Source organism: Rhincodon typus, chromosome 3 (assembly GCF_021869965.1).
Source record: "Rhincodon typus isolate 14 chromosome 3, sRhiTyp1.1, whole genome shotgun sequence".
NCBI lineage: Eukaryota > Metazoa > Chordata > Chondrichthyes > Orectolobiformes > Rhincodontidae > Rhincodon > Rhincodon typus.
The window spans coordinates 126905737-126925046 of record NC_063334.1 but is presented as its reverse complement, the minus strand read 5'-3'; the positions used below and the strand labels follow the sequence as shown (position 1 = coordinate 126925046).

The 19310-nt window shown below is 45.5% G+C and overlaps 1 protein-coding gene across 1 annotated transcript in view; it reads left to right on the top strand.

Annotated features, from left to right (window-relative positions):
- Positions 1-18785, top strand: part of cplane1 (ciliogenesis and planar polarity effector 1) — a 196667-nt gene extending 177882 nt beyond the window's left edge. The window contains exons 31-40 of the mRNA XM_048594260.1: positions 1424-1648; positions 5261-5291; positions 5633-5764; positions 6392-6545; positions 6660-6718; positions 12344-12514; positions 12891-13012; positions 13446-13535; positions 15748-15896; positions 16227-18785. Of these exons, the coding sequence (XP_048450217.1) occupies positions 1424-1648; positions 5261-5291; positions 5633-5764; positions 6392-6545; positions 6660-6718; positions 12344-12514; positions 12891-13012; positions 13446-13535; positions 15748-15896; positions 16227-16352 (1259 nt within the window). The 3' untranslated portion in view covers positions 16353-18785. The remainder of the gene's footprint in view (positions 1-1423; positions 1649-5260; positions 5292-5632; positions 5765-6391; positions 6546-6659; positions 6719-12343; positions 12515-12890; positions 13013-13445; positions 13536-15747; positions 15897-16226) is intronic.
- The last annotated feature ends 525 nt before the right edge of the window (positions 18786-19310 follow it).

The window sequence follows — 19310 nt, the reverse complement described above, 5'->3', positions numbered from 1 at the left end:
ACAAATGGAAGAAGGAACAAGACAAGGGAGTCATCAATGAATGGCAGGACACAAGGAAGCTCAGAGGAACAGACAGATCTTGGGGTGTTTGTCTACGGATCCCTGAAGGTGGCAGGATGGGTTAATAGGGTCGTTAAAATGGCATAGGGACACCAGCCTTTAATCAGTCATGGCATAGATTATAAGAGCAGGGAGGTTATGTGGAGATGTACAGGACTTTGGTTAGGCCCCAGCTGGAGCACTGTGTGCAATTCTGGTCACCACACTATAGGAAGGATGTGAATACACTGGAGGGGGTGCAGAGGGAGATTCACCAGGATGTTGCCTGGGATGGATCAGGATAGCGATGGAGAGGGGCTGGATAAGCTCAGGTTGTTTTCTTTAGAGCAGAGAAGGTTAAGGAGCATCTGATAGAGGCATCTGATAGAGGTGGAAAAGATTATGGGTGGATAAGGAAGTCGGGGCGGGGTGGGTGATAGAAAGAACTGTTTCGCTTCGTCACAGAGTCAATAACAAGGGGGACATAATAACATATGGAAACAGAAATTGCTGGAAAAACTCAGCAGGTCTGGCAACATCTGTGGAGAGAAATCAGAGTTAATGTTTTGGTCACTGAACCCGGAACATTAACTCTGATTTGTCTCCAAAGATGCTGCTGGACCTGCTGAGCTTTTCCAGCAATTTTTGTTTTTGTTTCTGATTTCCACGGTTTTTTTTCGGCACAATAAAGTGAAAAACAGGAGGTTTATCATGGATTTGAGGAAAATTCTTTTCACCTGGAAGGTGGTGGGGATGTGGAATGCTGTGCCTGGGAGGGGAGCTGAGGTGGGAAACCTCATAAACTTTAAAAAAATTACTTGGACGAGCACTTGAAATATCATAACATTCAAGGCAATGGGCCTGGTGCTAGATAATGAGACTTGTGTATGCAGTGATATAGTTTTAGTGGTTAAAATTTTATGGGCTCTTCTGTATTCTATGATTCCCTCACTTTCCTCATTCACCATCCTGACTTGGAATGAAACTCCCTCCCTAACAGCACAGTGGTGTCCAGAACCTCAGGAACTGCACTGGTTTAAGAAGACAGCTCAGTACCACCTTCCCAACAGCAATTAAGAATGAGCAATAAATTTCAACTTAGGCCCCTAGCCCTCCTGATTACAATCAAACAAAATGTTTCCAGGAAATTCATGCCAAACATTCTCTCCTCAGGGCTTTGCCCTGGATCCATAGGCCACTGCTCCGTCTCTAGCCTATTCTCAACTGCCTTCCCAATGTACTGATATATTTTTCTGAAGAAGGGACCCGACCCAAAATGTCAGCTTTCCTGCTTCTCTGATGCTGCCTGGCCTGCTGTGTTCATCCAGCTCCTCACTGTGTTATCTTATACTGATATCTCCTTCTGTCTTTGCCTTTAATGTAGGTGCAGATCTGCAGAAGGACAGAGCTCAGGAGCGATGTGTGAGGGCTGCCGTAGGATCTCGTGTGTGTGCAGACTGGCATTGTCTCTCTCCTCGACCTGGCACTGATGACAGAGCTCAGGAGCAGTGTTATCCAAAGGCACAGACTTCTGCTAGATCATCCATGAGCCCAGACCGGCACTGGCACACACCACCTCTCGCTGTCAAGGACTTGCATCTGTCTCCCGGTAGCTACTGCTGCTTGTTCTCAGTAGATGGGCACTCTGTCAGAAAGAGGGGTGCAGGCAGGGCATTGACAGGTAGTGAGTGTGAACTGGGTGTAGCAGTGAGGGGCTGGGTGTGAGCCGGGCACAGGCAGTGAATGGGGAATCCAGCCGCTGACTGAATGTTTGCAGTTGAGTCATACTCACATTGGGGTTCTCGTGAATCATAAACTCTCAGCCCTTTTAATCTGCATCAAACCAGTCACAGGCTCTGGGGAACATTACATAGCAAAATACAAAATCAAAACAGACCATACCTCCACTGCCTTCTGAGGCAGACAAAACCTTGGACAAAGCATTTCTCCTAAGTGTGACCTACTTTTGTTTTTAATTCATTTGCGGGATGAGGGCATTGCTGGCTAGGCAGCATTTATTGTCCATCCCTAATTGCCCAGAGGGCAGTTAAGAGTCAACCACATTGCTGTGGGTCTGGAGTCACATGTAGGTCAAACCAGGTAAGGATAGCAGATTCCTTCCTTAAAGGACAATGAACCAGATGGGCTTTTCCAACAATCAACAATAGATTCACGGTCATCATTAGATTCTTAATTCCAGATATTTCATTGAATTCAAATTCCACCGTCTGCTATAGCGGGATTTGAACCCAGGTCCCTAGAACGTTATCTGGGTCTTTAGGTTAACAGTCCATTGACAATACCCCTAGGCCATCACCTCCTCCATTTACAGCAATGATGTGATTGGCTCCCAGGCAGAGGAACAGCTTGTGGCTGTAAACAAAATGGTCAGAAATCTTCAGAATGAAGAAGGGGCATGATTTTTCCATCTCTGTGTGCAGTAAAAAAAAACCTGAAGCCTGAAGAAAGCCAGTTTATATTCCCCTTACCAGTTATTCTAACTGGGCTTTTAAACCAGAGTATCTAAGTGACTTTGTAATCTGTGAACTAGTTGCTCTGTTCCTCCTGCAATCAAGTGAACGTAGTTGGAAAAGAGAGATTGAGAAGCAGTGAGTCCTAACAAGAAGGATAATCTTCTCAGTGAACCCCGTGGTTTGTCCCTTCACCTCTACAAAAATGTTTCTTCTGTGTGTGTTTTGTGTCTGTTTGTGTGTGTTTAGAGGGGGAGTTTATGAGGAGATTAGAGTTTTAACTAGTAGAGTTATGTGTCGATGGTTCATTATTGTTTACATGTAGCTAGACTATTTATTTGTAGTAAATAGTAATTCTTGTTTAGCACGGAAACATGGTTAGTGCTTTCTCTTTACCTGAGTCTGAAAGACAGTGACATAGGAGTTTACATTAATAAAATCTTTTAACTTTTGTGATAATTCCGGGAAAAGCAGGGATTGACTTCCAGCGTATTACCTCAGTGAGGAGTGACACCGGGAGTAGCAGGCCTCGAGTATCAATACACTTTGCCAAGTAGGGGAGGCAATGGCCTAGTTGTATTATCGCTGTAATTAGATTTTGCCTAGCCAGTGATGCCCTTATCCCGTTAATGAATAAAAAAAGTAGCAATGTTTTGTCATCAACAACTCATCACCACTCTACAGACCAATCAGCTACTTGTTACTGGCTGAATCTAGCTTCATACCCAGACCCTGGCTCCAGCTCATCTACAGAAACCTCTTGCCACGGCTTGACCAAGCAGCTGTGTAAACAGCACTTACAATGAGGGCCAGGGTATTTGTTTTATAAAAGTACAGCCATCCTTTCTGAATTCCTCAGTTTTTAAAACAGTTCTTTTCTCATTTCAGTCCACAATCAAAAATACAGAGAAATAGAGAGACAGTCTTTACACTGGGATCATCACTAAAGTTAAACTTTTAACTAAATTACTGAAAGTGCTCGATTTTGCTGTCTGAGAAGCTCAGGTTAATAGAAAATACTGACCAGATTTCTATACTCAACAAGAAACTATTATTTATTACAACCTAATAAAAACATCTGTTTTACTGTCGTGAAAACCATGAATTTGTAATTCTGACTTCTTCTTTTCCTTCTTAAACCCCAACATATCGATGCAGATGTACACAAACAGAAAAAAAACATTAATATTATGGGTGGAGAAAAATATATTGGGGAAACACAGTTCAATGGGGTATTCATTTGTATTGTCCCTTTTCTTTCCGGTTCTTCTGATCTCTGATAATCTTTGTTCCAAGTTCTTTCAGTCCTTCTCTGCAGACAGGGGCCTGAGATGATTCACTAGAAGTTCAGTTTCTCAGTCACTGGTTGGAGGCAGCAGTTCAGAGTCAAATGATGAATGAGAATCATTAGCTGTCTGCTAATTCTTCATTACTTCTCTGTGGGGAGAGAGTGTGATGCTGTCTGTGTAGAGTCTGGGGCCATTCTGCTACTGTATTGTTCCTACACAGGCTGCCCACCTACCTAGGAGCCAATCAGAGAGTTCTTGTCATGCTGAGTACTCCTGACCCACACAACTGATCCTTATTGAAAAACCAATCAACAGCTTGTCTGTGGGTAAAGCTGCCTTGAATACACCGCCATAGTACCAATGTGTCTCCACCATCCTCCCCCACTGCTTGAATAAAACAACTGTGTAAATAGAACTCCCAATTTGTTCTTGCAACTTTGTTTTAAAATTACAACATCTCCTTCCACAGTCTCCTTAGTTTGAAGCAGTCAACTTCCTATGTTGATCCACATTCCAAACTAAAGAAAAGTTTAAAAAAAAGTGTTGTTTACATCCACTCTCCTAAAAGGGTAAGCCCTGATTTTAAAACAGTGCCCTGTAGTTCTGGAGTGACCCTCGAGAGGAAACATCCTTCTCACAACCATCTTGAGAAGGCCATTCAGGATCTTATACACTTCAATCAAGGCACTGCTCATTCTTCTAAACAAGCTCAATCTGTCCAACTTTTCCCCATTAGATAGCCCACTAATCACAGATGTCAATCTAGTAAGCTTCTTCTGAACTCCCTCCAATGCATTTACATCCTCCTTTAAATAAAGGGACTCATACTGCACTCAGTATTGGACTCATTATTGCCTGTAGAACTAAAACACATCACATTCTTTTATGTTCAATTCCTATTTTAATAAAGGATAACATCCCCCCACATTCTCCCCATGTCTGCGTGGGTATCCTCCAGGTGCCCTGGTTTCCTCCCACTGTCCAAAGATGTGCAGGTTAGGTGGATTGGCCATGCTAAATTGTCCATAGTGTCCAGGGGTGTGCAGGCTCAGTTGGTTAGCCATGGGAAATGCAGGGTTACAGGGATTGGATGGGGAATGCTGTTCGGAAGGTAAGTGTGGACTCAATGGGCCGAATGGCTTGCATCCACACTGGAGGGATTCTATGATCCCATTAGCCTTCTTGATTACAAACCCTCACCTTGTTAATCTGTATTAAATATGTGCCACACTGTATTGAACTATTAGAGGGAGTCCTGGGTTAAATTGAGGACAGTGAGCTTCCAAACCCAGTCTGGGGATTTCCCCACTGATGGCAGCTGTGTAACCCATTCCTGACAAGGACAGAAAGAGTGTCTGAGCGCAGTCTGAGAGACACAGCCTGAAATGTAATGAATTTTATTTCAAAGTCTTTTTAGTTCATTAGAGTCAGTTTCTCATGTGTTTATGCATCTTTCCACAGCTCGTAACCAACTGAGCAGAGAAACAGCAAGGTCAGTGTAACATTATATACCGACAAGGGCATATGTTATTCACAGACCAACAGGGTCTCTACTTATTCCCAGACCAATATGGAACTGTGCATAATTCCCAGACAGTTAGGGTCAATGCAATATTCCCAGACAGATAGGGTCCTTGATTTAATTTGGGCTGACACAGGTCATGGGTTATCCCTGGATTGCTACGGGTCATGTTTGCACTGTTCATGCTGTTTGTGCTTTATATTTTCCTTGGCTGCTGTTTGGGAAGGGGGCCGGCAGCTGTGCTGTAATGAGAGTGAGGTTCAGCCCTCTCCCTGCTTGGCACACTAATGTCTCCTATTTTGTATTTCCAGCTCCCGGGATGATCAACTTCACCTCAGTGGACTCAGTGGGGTTAGTGACATCGTAGCTGACTTGTTCAATGAGGGAAAATTGTCAATGAAAAGCCTGGGCCTGTCTCAACAACAAATTGAGAAACTCTCAAGGTATGGATTGCCAATGACGCTGCTTTTGACATGTCCCTCCCCGCAGCCAGCCACATTCACCGGCGAATGAGAATATGAGCTGTAAAACAGATCATTCCAGTTCAAAAAGACAGCATGGTGGCTCAATGGTTAGCACTGCTGCCTCACAGCAACAGGGACCTGGGTTCAATTTCACCCTGTGACTGTGTGGGTTTCCTCTGGGTGCTGCGGTTTCCTTCCACAGTCCAAAGATGTGCAGGTTGGGTGGATTGACCATGTAAATTGCCCATAGTGTCCAGGGGTGTGCAAGCTAGGTGGATTACCCACGGGATAGGGTACCAGGATGGATCTGGGTGGGATGCTTTTCGGAGGATCACTGTGAACTCGATGGGCTAAATGACCTGCTTCCACACTGTAGGGATTCTGCAATTCTGTATTAATGATACTATATCAGGTAGGCCACATCTGGGAATGTTTGATGGGACACTGTAGAGGGAGCTTTACTTGTATCTAACCCCAGGTTGTCCCTGTGCTGGGAGTGTTTGATGGGGGTGGTGTTGAGGCAACATGACTGTTGGTATACCCACTTCCTGCTTCTCCACGTTTCCATGCACGCACTCACTTATCCTTTGTTTTGGGAATCAGCAGGTATTCTAAGCCTCCAAAAAGAAGTGTGCAGGAACAGAAGGAGATTCAGGAATGGATGAAACACAAGAGACAGCAGAGGTTTGCAACATATCGACAATATAGAGAAGATCTGAAGAGTAAGGAGCGATCACCATACCATGCCAAGGACAAGCAGGTGAGAAACAGGCTTCTTTCCTGTTGCACTGTGCATGTCGACAACCAGGAGCAGAGAACTCTTCCAATGTCAGTTGTTAGTTGATTCCACTGACCATTTTTATTTTCATCGCAGAAGAAAGTCACAAACAAAGAAATTAAAGAACACCAGAAGCAGACTGCAGTAAAGAAGAGGTAATTATTTAACATTGTGCCCACCTCCACTTGGGAGACTGACTGATTCACCATGTGTATCGTAACCTTGAGACTTATTGATTCATTGTTTTTCATAACTTTGAGATTCACTGATTCTCCCTGTATATTGTAACTCCGAGACTGACCAATTCATTATCTGTGTTGCAAGCAGAAAGTGCAACTCATCATGAATAATAAACTCTTCCAAATCTATGTGCAGTTTGCCGATTGACTTTCCATGTAACTCAGCTTCACATCAAATACCGGTCCAATTTCCTTTTGAAAGCCTTGATTCAACGTCATACCACACTCTCAGCCAGTACATTCCAGACCCTAACTCGAGTGAACCTGCCTCCCCCCACACTCTCAGACAGTACATTCCAGACCCTAACCACTCGAGTGAACCTGCCTCCCCCCACACTCTCAGACAGTACATTCCAGACCCTAACCACTCGAGTGAACCTGCCTCCCCCACACTCTCAGACAGTACATTCCAGACCTTAACCACTCGAGTGAACCTGCCTCCCCCACACTCTCAGACAGTACATCCCAGACCTTAACCACTCGAGTGAACCTGCCTCCCCCACACTCTCAGACAGTACATCCCAGACCCTAAGCACTCAAGTGAACCTGCCTCCCCCACACTCTCAGACAGTACATCCCAGACCGTCTCTACTCTTCCTTCATAGGTTCACATTCCTGTTTCTAGGAACCATTCTTGGAAACCTCTTTTGCGCTCTCTACAATGCATTCAAATGCCTCCTAATGTGCGGCACCAAGACCTGGAAACCTGCAACAAAACTCGTACTTGTACATGTTTAGTATCACCTCCTTGTTCTTGTACTCTGTGTCCCTGGTAGGAAAGTCTAGCCCACTGTTTGCTTTATCAACTGCTCTCTTCAGCTGTCCTGCCACCTTCAATGGCTTTTGCATCAAAGTTCGTCTGCTTCTACAGACCTTTAGAGTTGTGCCCTTTAGTTTATATTGTCTGTACATGTTCTTTGTACAAAAATGAACCACTTCATATTTCTTCACTCTGAACTTCATATGCCAGCTATCTCCCTACTACTTCAACTTGTCCACAGCCTTTCAAAGTTCTACATTGTCCTCCTCACAGCTTACAATGCTTTAAGATTTGTAATCATCAAAATTGTGCCCAGTACACCAGGGTCAGGAAATGAGACTGTCCCTGCACAGACCCCTGGGGAACTGGACTGTGAATGTTCCTTCAGCACGAGAAGTGCCCTTGACCATGACTCTCTGTTTCCAGATTATCAACCAATTTTGAATCCACATTGCGACTGTCCATTTTATTCCATGAGTTATAAATTTTCTCACAAATCCTGTAGTGGCACTATGCCATTTTCTGGAAGTCCGTGTATGCCACATCAACAGCATTACCGTCATCAAAAATGAGGTAGATTTTGGGAATTCCATGCTGGCTTTCTTTACTAAACCAAAATTTGCCCAAATCACTTTAATTTTGTCCCAATTATTGTTTCTTAATGTTTCATCACCACCAAAGTTAAACTGACAGGCCTGCAGTTATTGGGCTTTTTTTCTTAATCATTTGTGGGATGTGGGCATCACTGGTCCAAAATTTATTGCCCGTCTCTAATTACCTTTGAGAAGGTAGTGGTGGGCTGCCTTCTTGAACTGCTGCAGTTCATGTGCTGTAGGTTGACCTACAATGTTGTTAGAGAGAGAATTTCAGGAATTTGACCCAGGAACATGGAAGGAATGGCGATATATTACCAAGTCAGGATTGTGAGGGGAACGTGCAGGTGTTGGGGTTTCGATGTATCTGCTGCCCTTGTCCTTCTAGATGGAAGTGGTTGTGGGTTTGGAAGGTGCTGTCTAAGGTTAGAACACAAAATAGTGCAGCACAGGAACAGCCTTTCAGCCCGCCATGTGTGTGCCGACTATGATGCCATTCATACGGTTCGTATCCCTCTATTTCCTGACTGTTCATGTATCTGTCTAGATGCCTCTTAAACATTGCTATCATATCTGCTTCTACCACTTTCCCTGGCAGCATGTTCCAGGCACCTCCATGTAAAAAAACTTGACCTGCCACCCACATCTCCTTTAAACTTCACCCCATCCCCCCCCATCACCCTAAATATTGCCCCTTAGTATTTGACATATTCGCCTGGGTAAAAGACTCTGACTATCCACCCAAGCCATGTCTCTCAGAATTTTATACACTTCTATGAGGTCACCACTCAGCCTCCATTGCTCTAGTGAAAGCAATCCCAGTTTGTCCAACCTCTCCTTCTGGCTAATACACTCCAATCCAGGCAACATCCTGGTAAATCTCTTCTGCATCCTCTCCAAAGCATCCACATCCTTCCTATAGTTGGGTGACCAGAATTGCACACAGTACTCCAAATGGCCTAACTAATGTTTTATACAACTGCAACATGACCTGCCAACTTCCATGCTCAATGCCTTCACCAATGAAGGTAAGGATCTTTGGTAAGTTTCTGCCATGCAACTTGTAGATAGTATACACTGCTGCTACTGAGTGTCAGGGCTGGAGGAAGTGGATGCTTGTGGATGTGCAGGTGGTGGGTGCCTGGAACGCGTTGCCAGCGGAGGTGGTAGAGGCGGGCACGATAGCGTCATTTAAGATGTATCTAGACAGATACATGAATGGGCAGGGAGCAGAGGGATACAGATCCTTGGAAAATAGGCGACAGGTTTAGATAGAGGATCTGGATTGGCACAGGCTTGGAGGGCCGAAAGGCCTGTTCCTGTGCTGTAATTTTCTTTGTTCTTTTGTTTCTTTGTTCAATCAAGTGGGTTGCTTTGTCTGGAAGGTGTCAGGCTTCTTGAGCAGGTTGTTGGAGCTGCACCCATCTTGGAAAGTGGGGAGTATTCCATCACCCTCCTGACTAGTGACTTATAAATGGTTACCAGGCGTTGGGGAGTCAGGAGGTGATTTACTCGCTGTAGTATTCTTAGCCTCTGACCTGCTATGGTAGCCACTGTGCTTGTACAGTGAGTCAAGCTGAGTTTCTATTCAAAGTAAACCCCAGGATGTTGATAGTGGGGGATTCACTGATGGTAATACCATTGAATGTCAAGGGGCGGTGGTTAGAATGTCCCTTATTTGAGATGGTCATTGACTGGCATTTGTGACGCATTAATGTTACTTGCTACTTGTCAGCCCAAGCCTGGATATTGTCCAGATTTTGTTGCATTTGGACATGGACTTCTTCAATATCTAAAGTTGCTGAAGGTTGTACAATCATCAGCAAACATCCCCACTTCTGACCTTATGATAGGGGGAAGGTCATTGGTAAAGCAGCTGAAGATGGTTGGGCTGAGGACACTACCCTGAGGAACTCCTGCAGAGATGTCCTGGAGCTGAGATGACTCACCTTCAATAACTATCTTCCTATGTGTCAGGTGTGACTCCAACCACCGGAGCGTTTGCCCCCTGATACCCATTGGTTCCAGTTTTGCCAGGGCTCCTTGATGCCACACTCGGTCGAATGCAGCCTTGATGTCAAGGGCTGTCACTCTCACCTCCCTTCTGCAATTAGTTCTTTTGTCGAAGTTTGAGCCAAGGCTGTAATGAGGTCAGGAGCTGAGTGGCCCTGGCAGAATTCTGGAATCAAGGATTTTACAGCAAAGCATTTAGAAAGCCGCAGCAGGATCACACAGAATCAGCATGGATCTATGAAGGGGATTGACACGTCTGTTGGAATTCTATGAAGATGTAACTAGTAGAGTTGATATTGGGAAGTTGGTCGATGTTGTATATTTGGACTTTCAGAAAGCGTTTGACAAAGTTTCATATAAGAGATTAATGTGCAAGATTAAAGCGCATGGGATTGGGGGAAGCGTATTGAGATGGATAGGAAACTGGTTGGCAGAGAGAAAACAAAGAGTAGGAACTAATGGGTCCTTTACACATTAGTTGGCAGGAACTAGTGGGGTCCCACGGGGATCGGTGCTGGGACCCCAGCTATTCACAATATATATTAAGGATTTGGATGAGGGAACAAAATGTACTATCTCCAAGTTTGCAGGTGATACCCTGTTGGGTGGGAGGGTGAACTGTGACAAGGATGCAGAGATCCTTCAGCATGATCTGGACATATTGGGTGAGCGGGCAAATCAATGGCAGATGCAGTATAATTTGGATAAATGTGAGGTTATTCACTTTGGAAGCAAAAACAAAAAGGCAGATTACTACCTGAATGGCTGTAAATTCGGAGAAGGGAGTGTGCAGTGGGACCTGGGTGTCCTTGTGCACCAGTTGCTGAAGGTAAGAATGCAGGTGCAGCAGGTGGTAAAGGAGGTAACTGGGATGTCGGTCTTCATTGCGAGTGGTTTTGAGTACAGTCGCAGGAACGTGTTGTCGCAGTTATACTGGGCCTTGGTGAGACCACACCTGGAATACTGTGTGCAGTTTTGGTCTCCTTTTCTGAGGAAGGATGCTCTTGCTCTCAAGGGAGTGCAGCGAAGGTTTACCAGGCTGATTCCGGGGATTGTGGGTCTGACATATGAGAAGAGATTGACTCGGTTGGGATTGTTTTCGCTAGAGTTCAGATAAATGAGGGGGGATCTCACAGAGACGTATAAAATTCTAACAGGACTGGACAGGGTAGATGCAGGGAGGATGTTCCCGATGGTGGGTGTGTCCAGAACCAGGGGTCACAGTCTGAGGATTTGGGGTAGATGATTTAGGATGGAGATGAGGAAACATTTCTTCACCCAGAGAGTGGTGAGCCTGTGGGATTTATTACCACAGGAAGCAGTTGATGCCAAAACATTGAATGTAATCAAGAGGCTACTAGATATAGCACTTGGGGGCGAATGGGATCAAAGGTTATGGGGAGAAAGCAGGATGAGGCTATTGAGTTGGATGATCAGCCATGATCATGATGAATGGCAGAGCAGGCTTGAAGGGCCGAATGGCCTCCTCATTCTCCTATCTTCTATGTTTCTTCTATGGAACTCAAACTGGGCGTCACTGAGCAGATTATTGCTGAGCAGGTTCTGCTTGATAGCTCTGTTACTGACACCTTCCATCGCTTTACTGATGATCGAGAGGAGACTGATGGGGCGGTAATTGGCCGGGTTGGATCTGTCCTGCTTTTTATGTGCAGGACATTCCTGGGCTATTTTCCGTGTTATCGGGTAGATGCCAGTGTTGTAACTGTGCTGGAACAGCTTGGCCAGGGGAGCGGCAAGTTCTGGAGAACAAGCCTTCACTACTATTTCCATAATGTTGTTAGGGCCCATTGTCTTTGCAGTATTCAGTGTCTCCAACCATTTCTTGATATCACATGGAGTAAATCAGATTGGCTGCAGACCGGTATCTGTAATGCTGGGGACCACTGGAGGGGACACTTCTGTTTTGTATCCCTGGGTCTGGACAAATATCTCTGACTCATATCACTGGCTCTGTATAATTCATTGTGTGTATCAGTAACTCTTGGTGTTTTTGAATGAACTGTTTGTCCTGTGCAGCATCACCTTCCCCTCACAGCCCTGTCTCTGTAAATGTTATGTTAAGGGTGTGTCTTGGTAACGTTCAGGTTTGTGTGTTCCCGGGGTTCTCTATGGACTTCACTCTTGCTGAGAAGTTATTTCTCCATTTCTCTCCAGGGTAACTCTGGCTGTGAACCATGAACAGCGAACACAGGCAGCACTCAGCTTGATGAACGAGATGTTGTGTGACACCATTCAGCTTCCAGCGACTCGTCCACGAGCTCTGAGGGAAAGGCCACTAAAGTCAGCTCGAAGCACTCGGTCTCGGCCGAGCAGCACACAAAGAGGGTAAGTAAAGGAGGGACTCCACCAACAGGGATTTAATGGAGGAAAGACAAGCTCCCAGTCAGACTTGGCCATATTGTGAAGTGAGGAAATCCATCTACCCTTTTCCTCAAAAGCATCCCGAAGCTAAATCACCCCATCCCTTTAAGCCCTTCTACAGAGTGAAGGGCAGCTATCACCATGCAGGATATGAACCAATATACTCCTGTCCCTGACAGAAACATTGCTGTTCTCAGGGCTTGGCATGACTCAGATAATGTTTCTGCAGTCGGTGTCTGCCTGTCTGTGTGTCTGCCTGTCTGTGTGTCTGCCTGTAAGTTAGTGAGTGGGTCAGTGTGAGTGTGTTTGAAGTTCACCCTCTCACTCTGTTGTTTTCCAGGAGGTGTGCAGCATCTCGCAGTCTCTCAGCCAGTCGGGCGGAGCGCAGTTTTTCTCAAACCTACTCGATTGCAACTCGATGCCGTTCTGTGTCTGCATCACCTGGACGAGGGGGGCCATCAGGTACGTCAGTCACTACTCTCACCACATCCACCACCATTCCCCACCCCACTTGGGGGAAGGGGTCAGTCACTGCTCAACTCCCAGAGGGAGTGAGGGGGTGAAATCAGTCACTGCATAAACATCTGTGTGAGCAGTACAGTTACTTATTAAGTATTCGTCCTTCCCATCGACCAACCAGGTCGTACTTACCACCAGTGTCCACCTATCACCACCAGCTCCTTTCCTCTTGATGCTGCCTGGCCTGCTGTGTTCTTCCAGCCTCCTGTTTGTCTGCCTTGGATTCTAGCATCTGCAGTTTTTTTTTATCTCTAACTTACTGAATATCAGCCTGAATGTCTGTCACATTAAGAATTTACAGGGTCCAGCTGATCCACACTGATGTCCTTGTGCAGTCTGTAGTAAATAATCTGATCCCACTGTTGTTTTGGTTTAGGAGCCTTGAGACCAACAGCCCAGAGGAGACCTTGCCCGGGTACCAGGCCGACAGACTGTGGAGTCAGCAAACACAAGCATGCCAGGCCTGGTAAGTATCTCATAATCCCTCAAACCTGGCAGTGTCAGAGAGGGTCCATTACTGCAATGTGAAAGCTCAGTACCTCACTGAGTGAGATCAGTCATTCATACCAGCCCCTTCCTGCTGTAATACCAAAACAGAAAGTGCTAGAGAAATTTAGCAGATCTAGCAGCATCTGTAAGGATAGAGAAACAGAGTTAACATTTCAAGTCCAATATGATGACTTTGTCATTGAAGGGAGAGGTTTTATCCTGTAGAGAAAGGAGCTAGTGGAGCAAAAAGGAAGGTTAGGAAGCACAGGTCTCACCAAACAAAATACAAGAGAAGTGCTAATGATTGTAGAGAAGTGACTTTGATCCATAGTAGGTGTTAATAGCAGAATGTAGGTCAGCTCTGCTATAAGCAGAACTAAGAATCCCAGACATTGCTTACCCTGCATTTCCTTAGCAATATGGACAGCATTGATCATGTCCAGAAGTTTTTGAACTCAATGTTGAGTCCCAACAGCTGTAAAGTGCCCAAATGGAAAATGTTGGGTTTTCTTTGTCATTTTTTTAAGGGAAGTGGGCATGGTTGCCAGGGTGTGTCCCAGAACAGTAGCCTGGTGCTCTGGATAATTTATTTAGTGAGATACCTTGGCACTATTCTAATTACATCCTAGTGGTTAGGAATTCTAAGAGATAACCGAAACAAAAAAAAGCTTGAAAACATTATAAAGCAGCAGCCAAAATCTTCAAATACTGCACTTCCCACATTTCCAACAAGTTAGTAGTTACACCTATGTCCCATGAACCAATAAATAAAATGCCACCATCTCCCCATGTTTGCCAATGATATCAATTTAGAGGAGTGGCAGATACTGACAGGGTTACAAATTGCCAGACATTAATGGGAGAGCGGAACGTGGAACACAGGAACGGGAGGAGACCATTCAGCCCCTCAAGCTTGTTTCACCATTCATGGCTGATCTGTGGCCTAACTCCATATACCTGCCTTTGGCCCATATCCTTTCATAGCTTTGCTTAACAATGTGCAGACAAGTGGCAGTTGGAATTTAATGCAGAGAGGTTTTTCCATTTAGACTAAAGGAATGGTGATTCTATTTAGACTAAAGGAATGAGAAGGGGCAGTATTGACTTCATGGCACCATTCTAAAAGCTGAAGGAACTCTGGGTACATGTGCATCGATCTTTGAGTGTCAAATCTCTGCTCCCAGAAACACTGGGATTGAATACAGAGAGGTGGTGCTGAACCTTTACAAGGCTCTGGTTAGGCTCCACCTTCAGTATTGTGTTCCGTTCTGGTTCCCACATTTCAGGAAGGATGGCCGAAACCTTAAGGGGCTACAGATGAGATTTACTGGAATGGTTCCAGGAATGAAATGGTTACAATGGAGAAGCTGGGGCTGGTGTCCTCAGAGTGAAGGAGATCGAGATGGGGATCTGATCGAGGTGGAAAGGATTCTGATAGATTTGGGTATGGGAGACAAGGAAAGTCACTTCTTATTGGCTGAGAGTCCTAAAAGGGCAGAGGGGATGCTCACAAGTTTACAGTTTTAGATGAGAGATGCGGAGCAAAACCGTTTTTCCGTAGCCTGGAGCTCTGTGCCCACAGGGTTGGGGGTTTGGGAGGTGGAAGCTGAAACAGTCAATGAATTGAAAAGGAAATTGGACAGGCACTTGAGGGAGATAAACCTGCAAGATTACTAGGATCGGGTGGAGGCAGTGGGAATCACTGGTCTCCACCGTATCATTAACAACTCAGTGACTCCTCAGAAACTGCTCGAAACAAAACTCCTTGACAGGATCATTGTCTTATTCCACTCTCTTCCTGTTTCGATACAAGATAAAGGTCATCAGTGCCTGGATGATCTCCAATGTTGGACCATTAGTAACCATTAGTGCTGCAACATGAACCTCAGCACTGAAAGTGGCCTGTTTGGATTTCTGTTCTCAAAAGGAAGTGCAAACCATGTTAAGAAATGTTGAATTCAATGCAATTTACTCTTTTATGCAAGGAAACAACTTTCCACTGCCTTCCCATCTGCACCCCTTAAAGTTGCTTTTTCATGAGTCAGGGAGGGTTGTGGCCCAAGTCAGGGGATTATGGGCATACCCAGGGACAAGCGAGACACTGAGCCTCCCCAGGGGCCAGAGACAGCCAGCATGATATTGTGGTGGTCCCTGTGTATTGATGATGATTGGCTGCATTCCTTCTCTAGACTGTCATCAGTTCTCACTCAGGCCTTCCTTCCAAACTTCACATTCAGCAGAAGATGAATCCAACTCAGACACTGACTCTCTGACCCACTGGAACACCCCAGAACAGATTCGTCAGATTCTGGACCGCAAGGATGATCCTTTCCTGCAGGTAACTGGAGAGCCTGGGCTTGGGGCTGAGGCTGGGTCCAGCTGGGAATGGGAAGGAGCGGGGCTGAGGCTGGGTCCAGCTGGGAATGGGAAGGAGTGGGGCTGAGGCTGGGTCCAGCTGGGAATGGGAAGGAGCGGGGCTGAGGCTGGTTCCAGCTGGGAATGGGAATGAGAATGAGTGGGGATGAGACTGGGTCCAGCTAGAAATGGGAAGGAGTGGGGCTGAGGCTGGGAACCTGGTTGGCTTCAGGATGAACATTGATGGGACTGAGCTGTTGGAATGAGGAGATGGTACTCGTGCAGTTTAATTCCACAATGATTTGTTCCTTAGGTTGCTGATTTGGCCAAGGCTGGTAGTGCCACAGATTCCGAGCTATCTGATAGTACCAGCAGTATCCTCGGTAATCTGGACTGGAATGCAGTGAACAAGATGCTGGCCAGTGTGGAGCAGTCCTGAACTGTGGAACACTCATTTGCAAAGACATAGCTACTCATTGTAGGCCAATGGTATTGGTGGGACTAAGTGTCGCCACCTGTAGGAGTGGAACAAACTAACAGGCCACAGTGAGAATGAGTGGCCTGTACCCTGAATAAGCACTGACTCTGCACAGTTACACAGAGCCTGCTGAATAAATACAGATATCACTAGGACTGTTTTGTCCCCTTTCCAGATTTCACAGGTTGGTGAATATGTGCCCAAGGTGAATACAAGTCTGGGCAGTTATATTTAAATAGAATTTTGATAATACTGACTATTTTGAATACTATTGATCTTCAGGTCTGATTGGATATCAGATATTGTATTTTTATATCTTTTTCTTTGTTTCTATGGGACACTTTGGGTGGCTGTTACCCTAAATAAACACGGTCTCGTTCCTTTATAAGTAAAGGTTTACACTCTGATAGGAATTGAGTTTAATACTGATAAGCCTGCAGGTTGTTATTGTTAAGCCTCACTGGAGTGAGGCATTGGGCACAGACTGAATCAGGGCAGAGGGATGCTGCATTGACATGGAGATCCTGCCCAAGGAGGAGGAACCCAGTCAGTGGTCCATCTGCTGTAGACACATTATGATGAGACAGTTGAATCCTGATTCTCTCATAGGACTCTCTATCTCTGGGAATCTTTGTCTTCATTTCATTATCCTTGACCTAGAAAGATAGTGTTTTTATAGCATGGGAAGAGGCCCTTCAGCCAATCTTGTCCATATTGGTCATCAAACATCCATCTATTCCAATCCCATTCCCAGCACTTGGCCCACAGCTTTGTGTGCCATGGCATTTCAGAAGCTCATCTGAACACTTCCTGAATGTCTTAAGGATTCTGTCTCTAGCACTCTTTTAATGTAGAGAGTTCTTGGTATCCACAGCTTTCTGGTTAAAACGATTTTCTCAAATCCCCTCTAAACCTCCTGCCCTCTCCCTTAAACCTATGCTCCCGATAATTGACGCCTCTAAGAGGGAACATTTCTATCTATCCTATCTATACTCTTATAACTTTGTACATCTCAAACAGATTCCCCCTCAGCCATTCAATCCCCATTTCATCTGTGTAGTGATTGGAACCAGGTGGACCTTGCTGACTATGCAATCCTTGATTGAAGTTGTTAACCTGGGCCAATCAGCAAGACTTGGCCAACCAATATAAACAGGGAATACAAGCACTGCTGCTGTATGGCAGTGGTTTGGAAAAAATATATAAACAGGAAATTTAGAAACTCCTCAGTTCAAGGGACTGACTCTGAGCTGGCTAGCCACAACTAGTGGTACTATGGATTTTTTTTTTCACTTTTTGAGAATGGATTTCCAGACTGGCTGGGTCATAGCCAATGTTATTGCTGGGTTTTAATTCTCAGTGGGGAACTGCTTTTTTAAACAGGCTGGTTACAGCTAGTGTATTGTTGTTTTTGGAATTGAAGCAAAGATGACTTGGCAGCAACGCTTGCTCCTTCTACCACAGTTTTAAATATTTGCACTTTACTTTTGCACGGGTTTTCATCTTTTTGTGTCTGGACTGAGCCTCCATGAGTCAGCTGTGCCTTTGTGAGTGAGCTAGGCCTCTGGTGGACTAGGCCCTCTGTGGGTGGGCCGTATCCTTGAGAGTAGGTCTGGCCTCTGGGAGCCTGCTGTGTTTCTGCAAGCGGACCAGGCCTCCAGGATGGACTGAGTATCTGAATGTACGCTGCGAGGTGTGGGCTTGCTGTCTTCGGGCGTGAACCCAGGCCCTCGGGCGCGGACTCAGCCCTTTGTGCTTGGATTGTTTTGTACGCCCTGTGTTTTGCGTGTCCCTGTGTCTAGCAGGCCTTGCCGAGAGCCAGAAGGTGAGTAGGTTGTTCCGAACGCTGGATGGTACGTAGGTTGTCCTGAAAGCTGTTGCCCTGAGCGTCGGAAGGTGGGGTACATCACCCTGAAAACTGTTGTCCTGGTGAGGAATAGGGACGGGCTGTGCTAGAGGTGGCTGGAAGGTGCATAGGGCCAAGCCAAGAGCCGGAAGCTGCATAGGGGCAGGCTATCCTAGAGGTGGTCGGAAGGTGAGCAGGGACAGGCCAATTCCTGGTTTGCCAAGGGAGTCAGTGTTGCGTGCATTGCTTTTTTGTTGTTTGTTCGTATCGATTTATCTGGTGTAGTTTTGCTTACGATTTTTGTTATGGCGAGTTACGGTGGGATTTGGGGTTCGGTTATTGTCCCAATTTCCCTGTAAGTTGTTGACTGATTGCATGGTGGGATTTGGGGTGTGTTTCTCCATCCCCATTTCCATGTAAACTCTTGTTTGTTTCATTGACTGTCACCTTGATTTTGTTTTGTATCTTTGTACAGTTTAATAAAAGTGTATAACTCTGAAAAAAAATATGAACAGGGAATACAAGGACTGCTGCAGTATGGCAGTAGTGAAGGGCTTTGGGAAAAAACAGTATAAACAGGGAATTTGGAAACTCCTCAGTTCAGAGGACTGACTCCAAACTGGCTGGCCACAGCCTGTATACTGTGCGCAAGTAAATAAAGGGTGACTTGGTGACGGGACACTGGTCTCTGCGCAGTTAGTCAGAGAGTAATAGAGCATGAACACAGGCCCTTTGGCCCAAACTGGTCCATGCTGACTGTGGTGCCCACTCAGCTAGTTCCTATTACCTGCATTTGGTCCATATCCCTCTAAGCTCCTCCCATCCATGTACCTATCCAAATGTTTTTTAAATGTTGCTATTGTACCTGCCTCAACCACTTTGTCTGGCAGCCCATTCCATATAAACACCACTCTTTATGTGAAGAAGTTGCCCCTCAGGTCCTTCTTAAATCTATCCCCTTTCACCTTAAACCTATGCCCTCTAGTTTTCAATTCCCAATTCCTGGGGAAAAAGACTATATGCTTTCATGCTATCTATGCCCCTCATGATTTTATACACCTCAATAAGGTCAC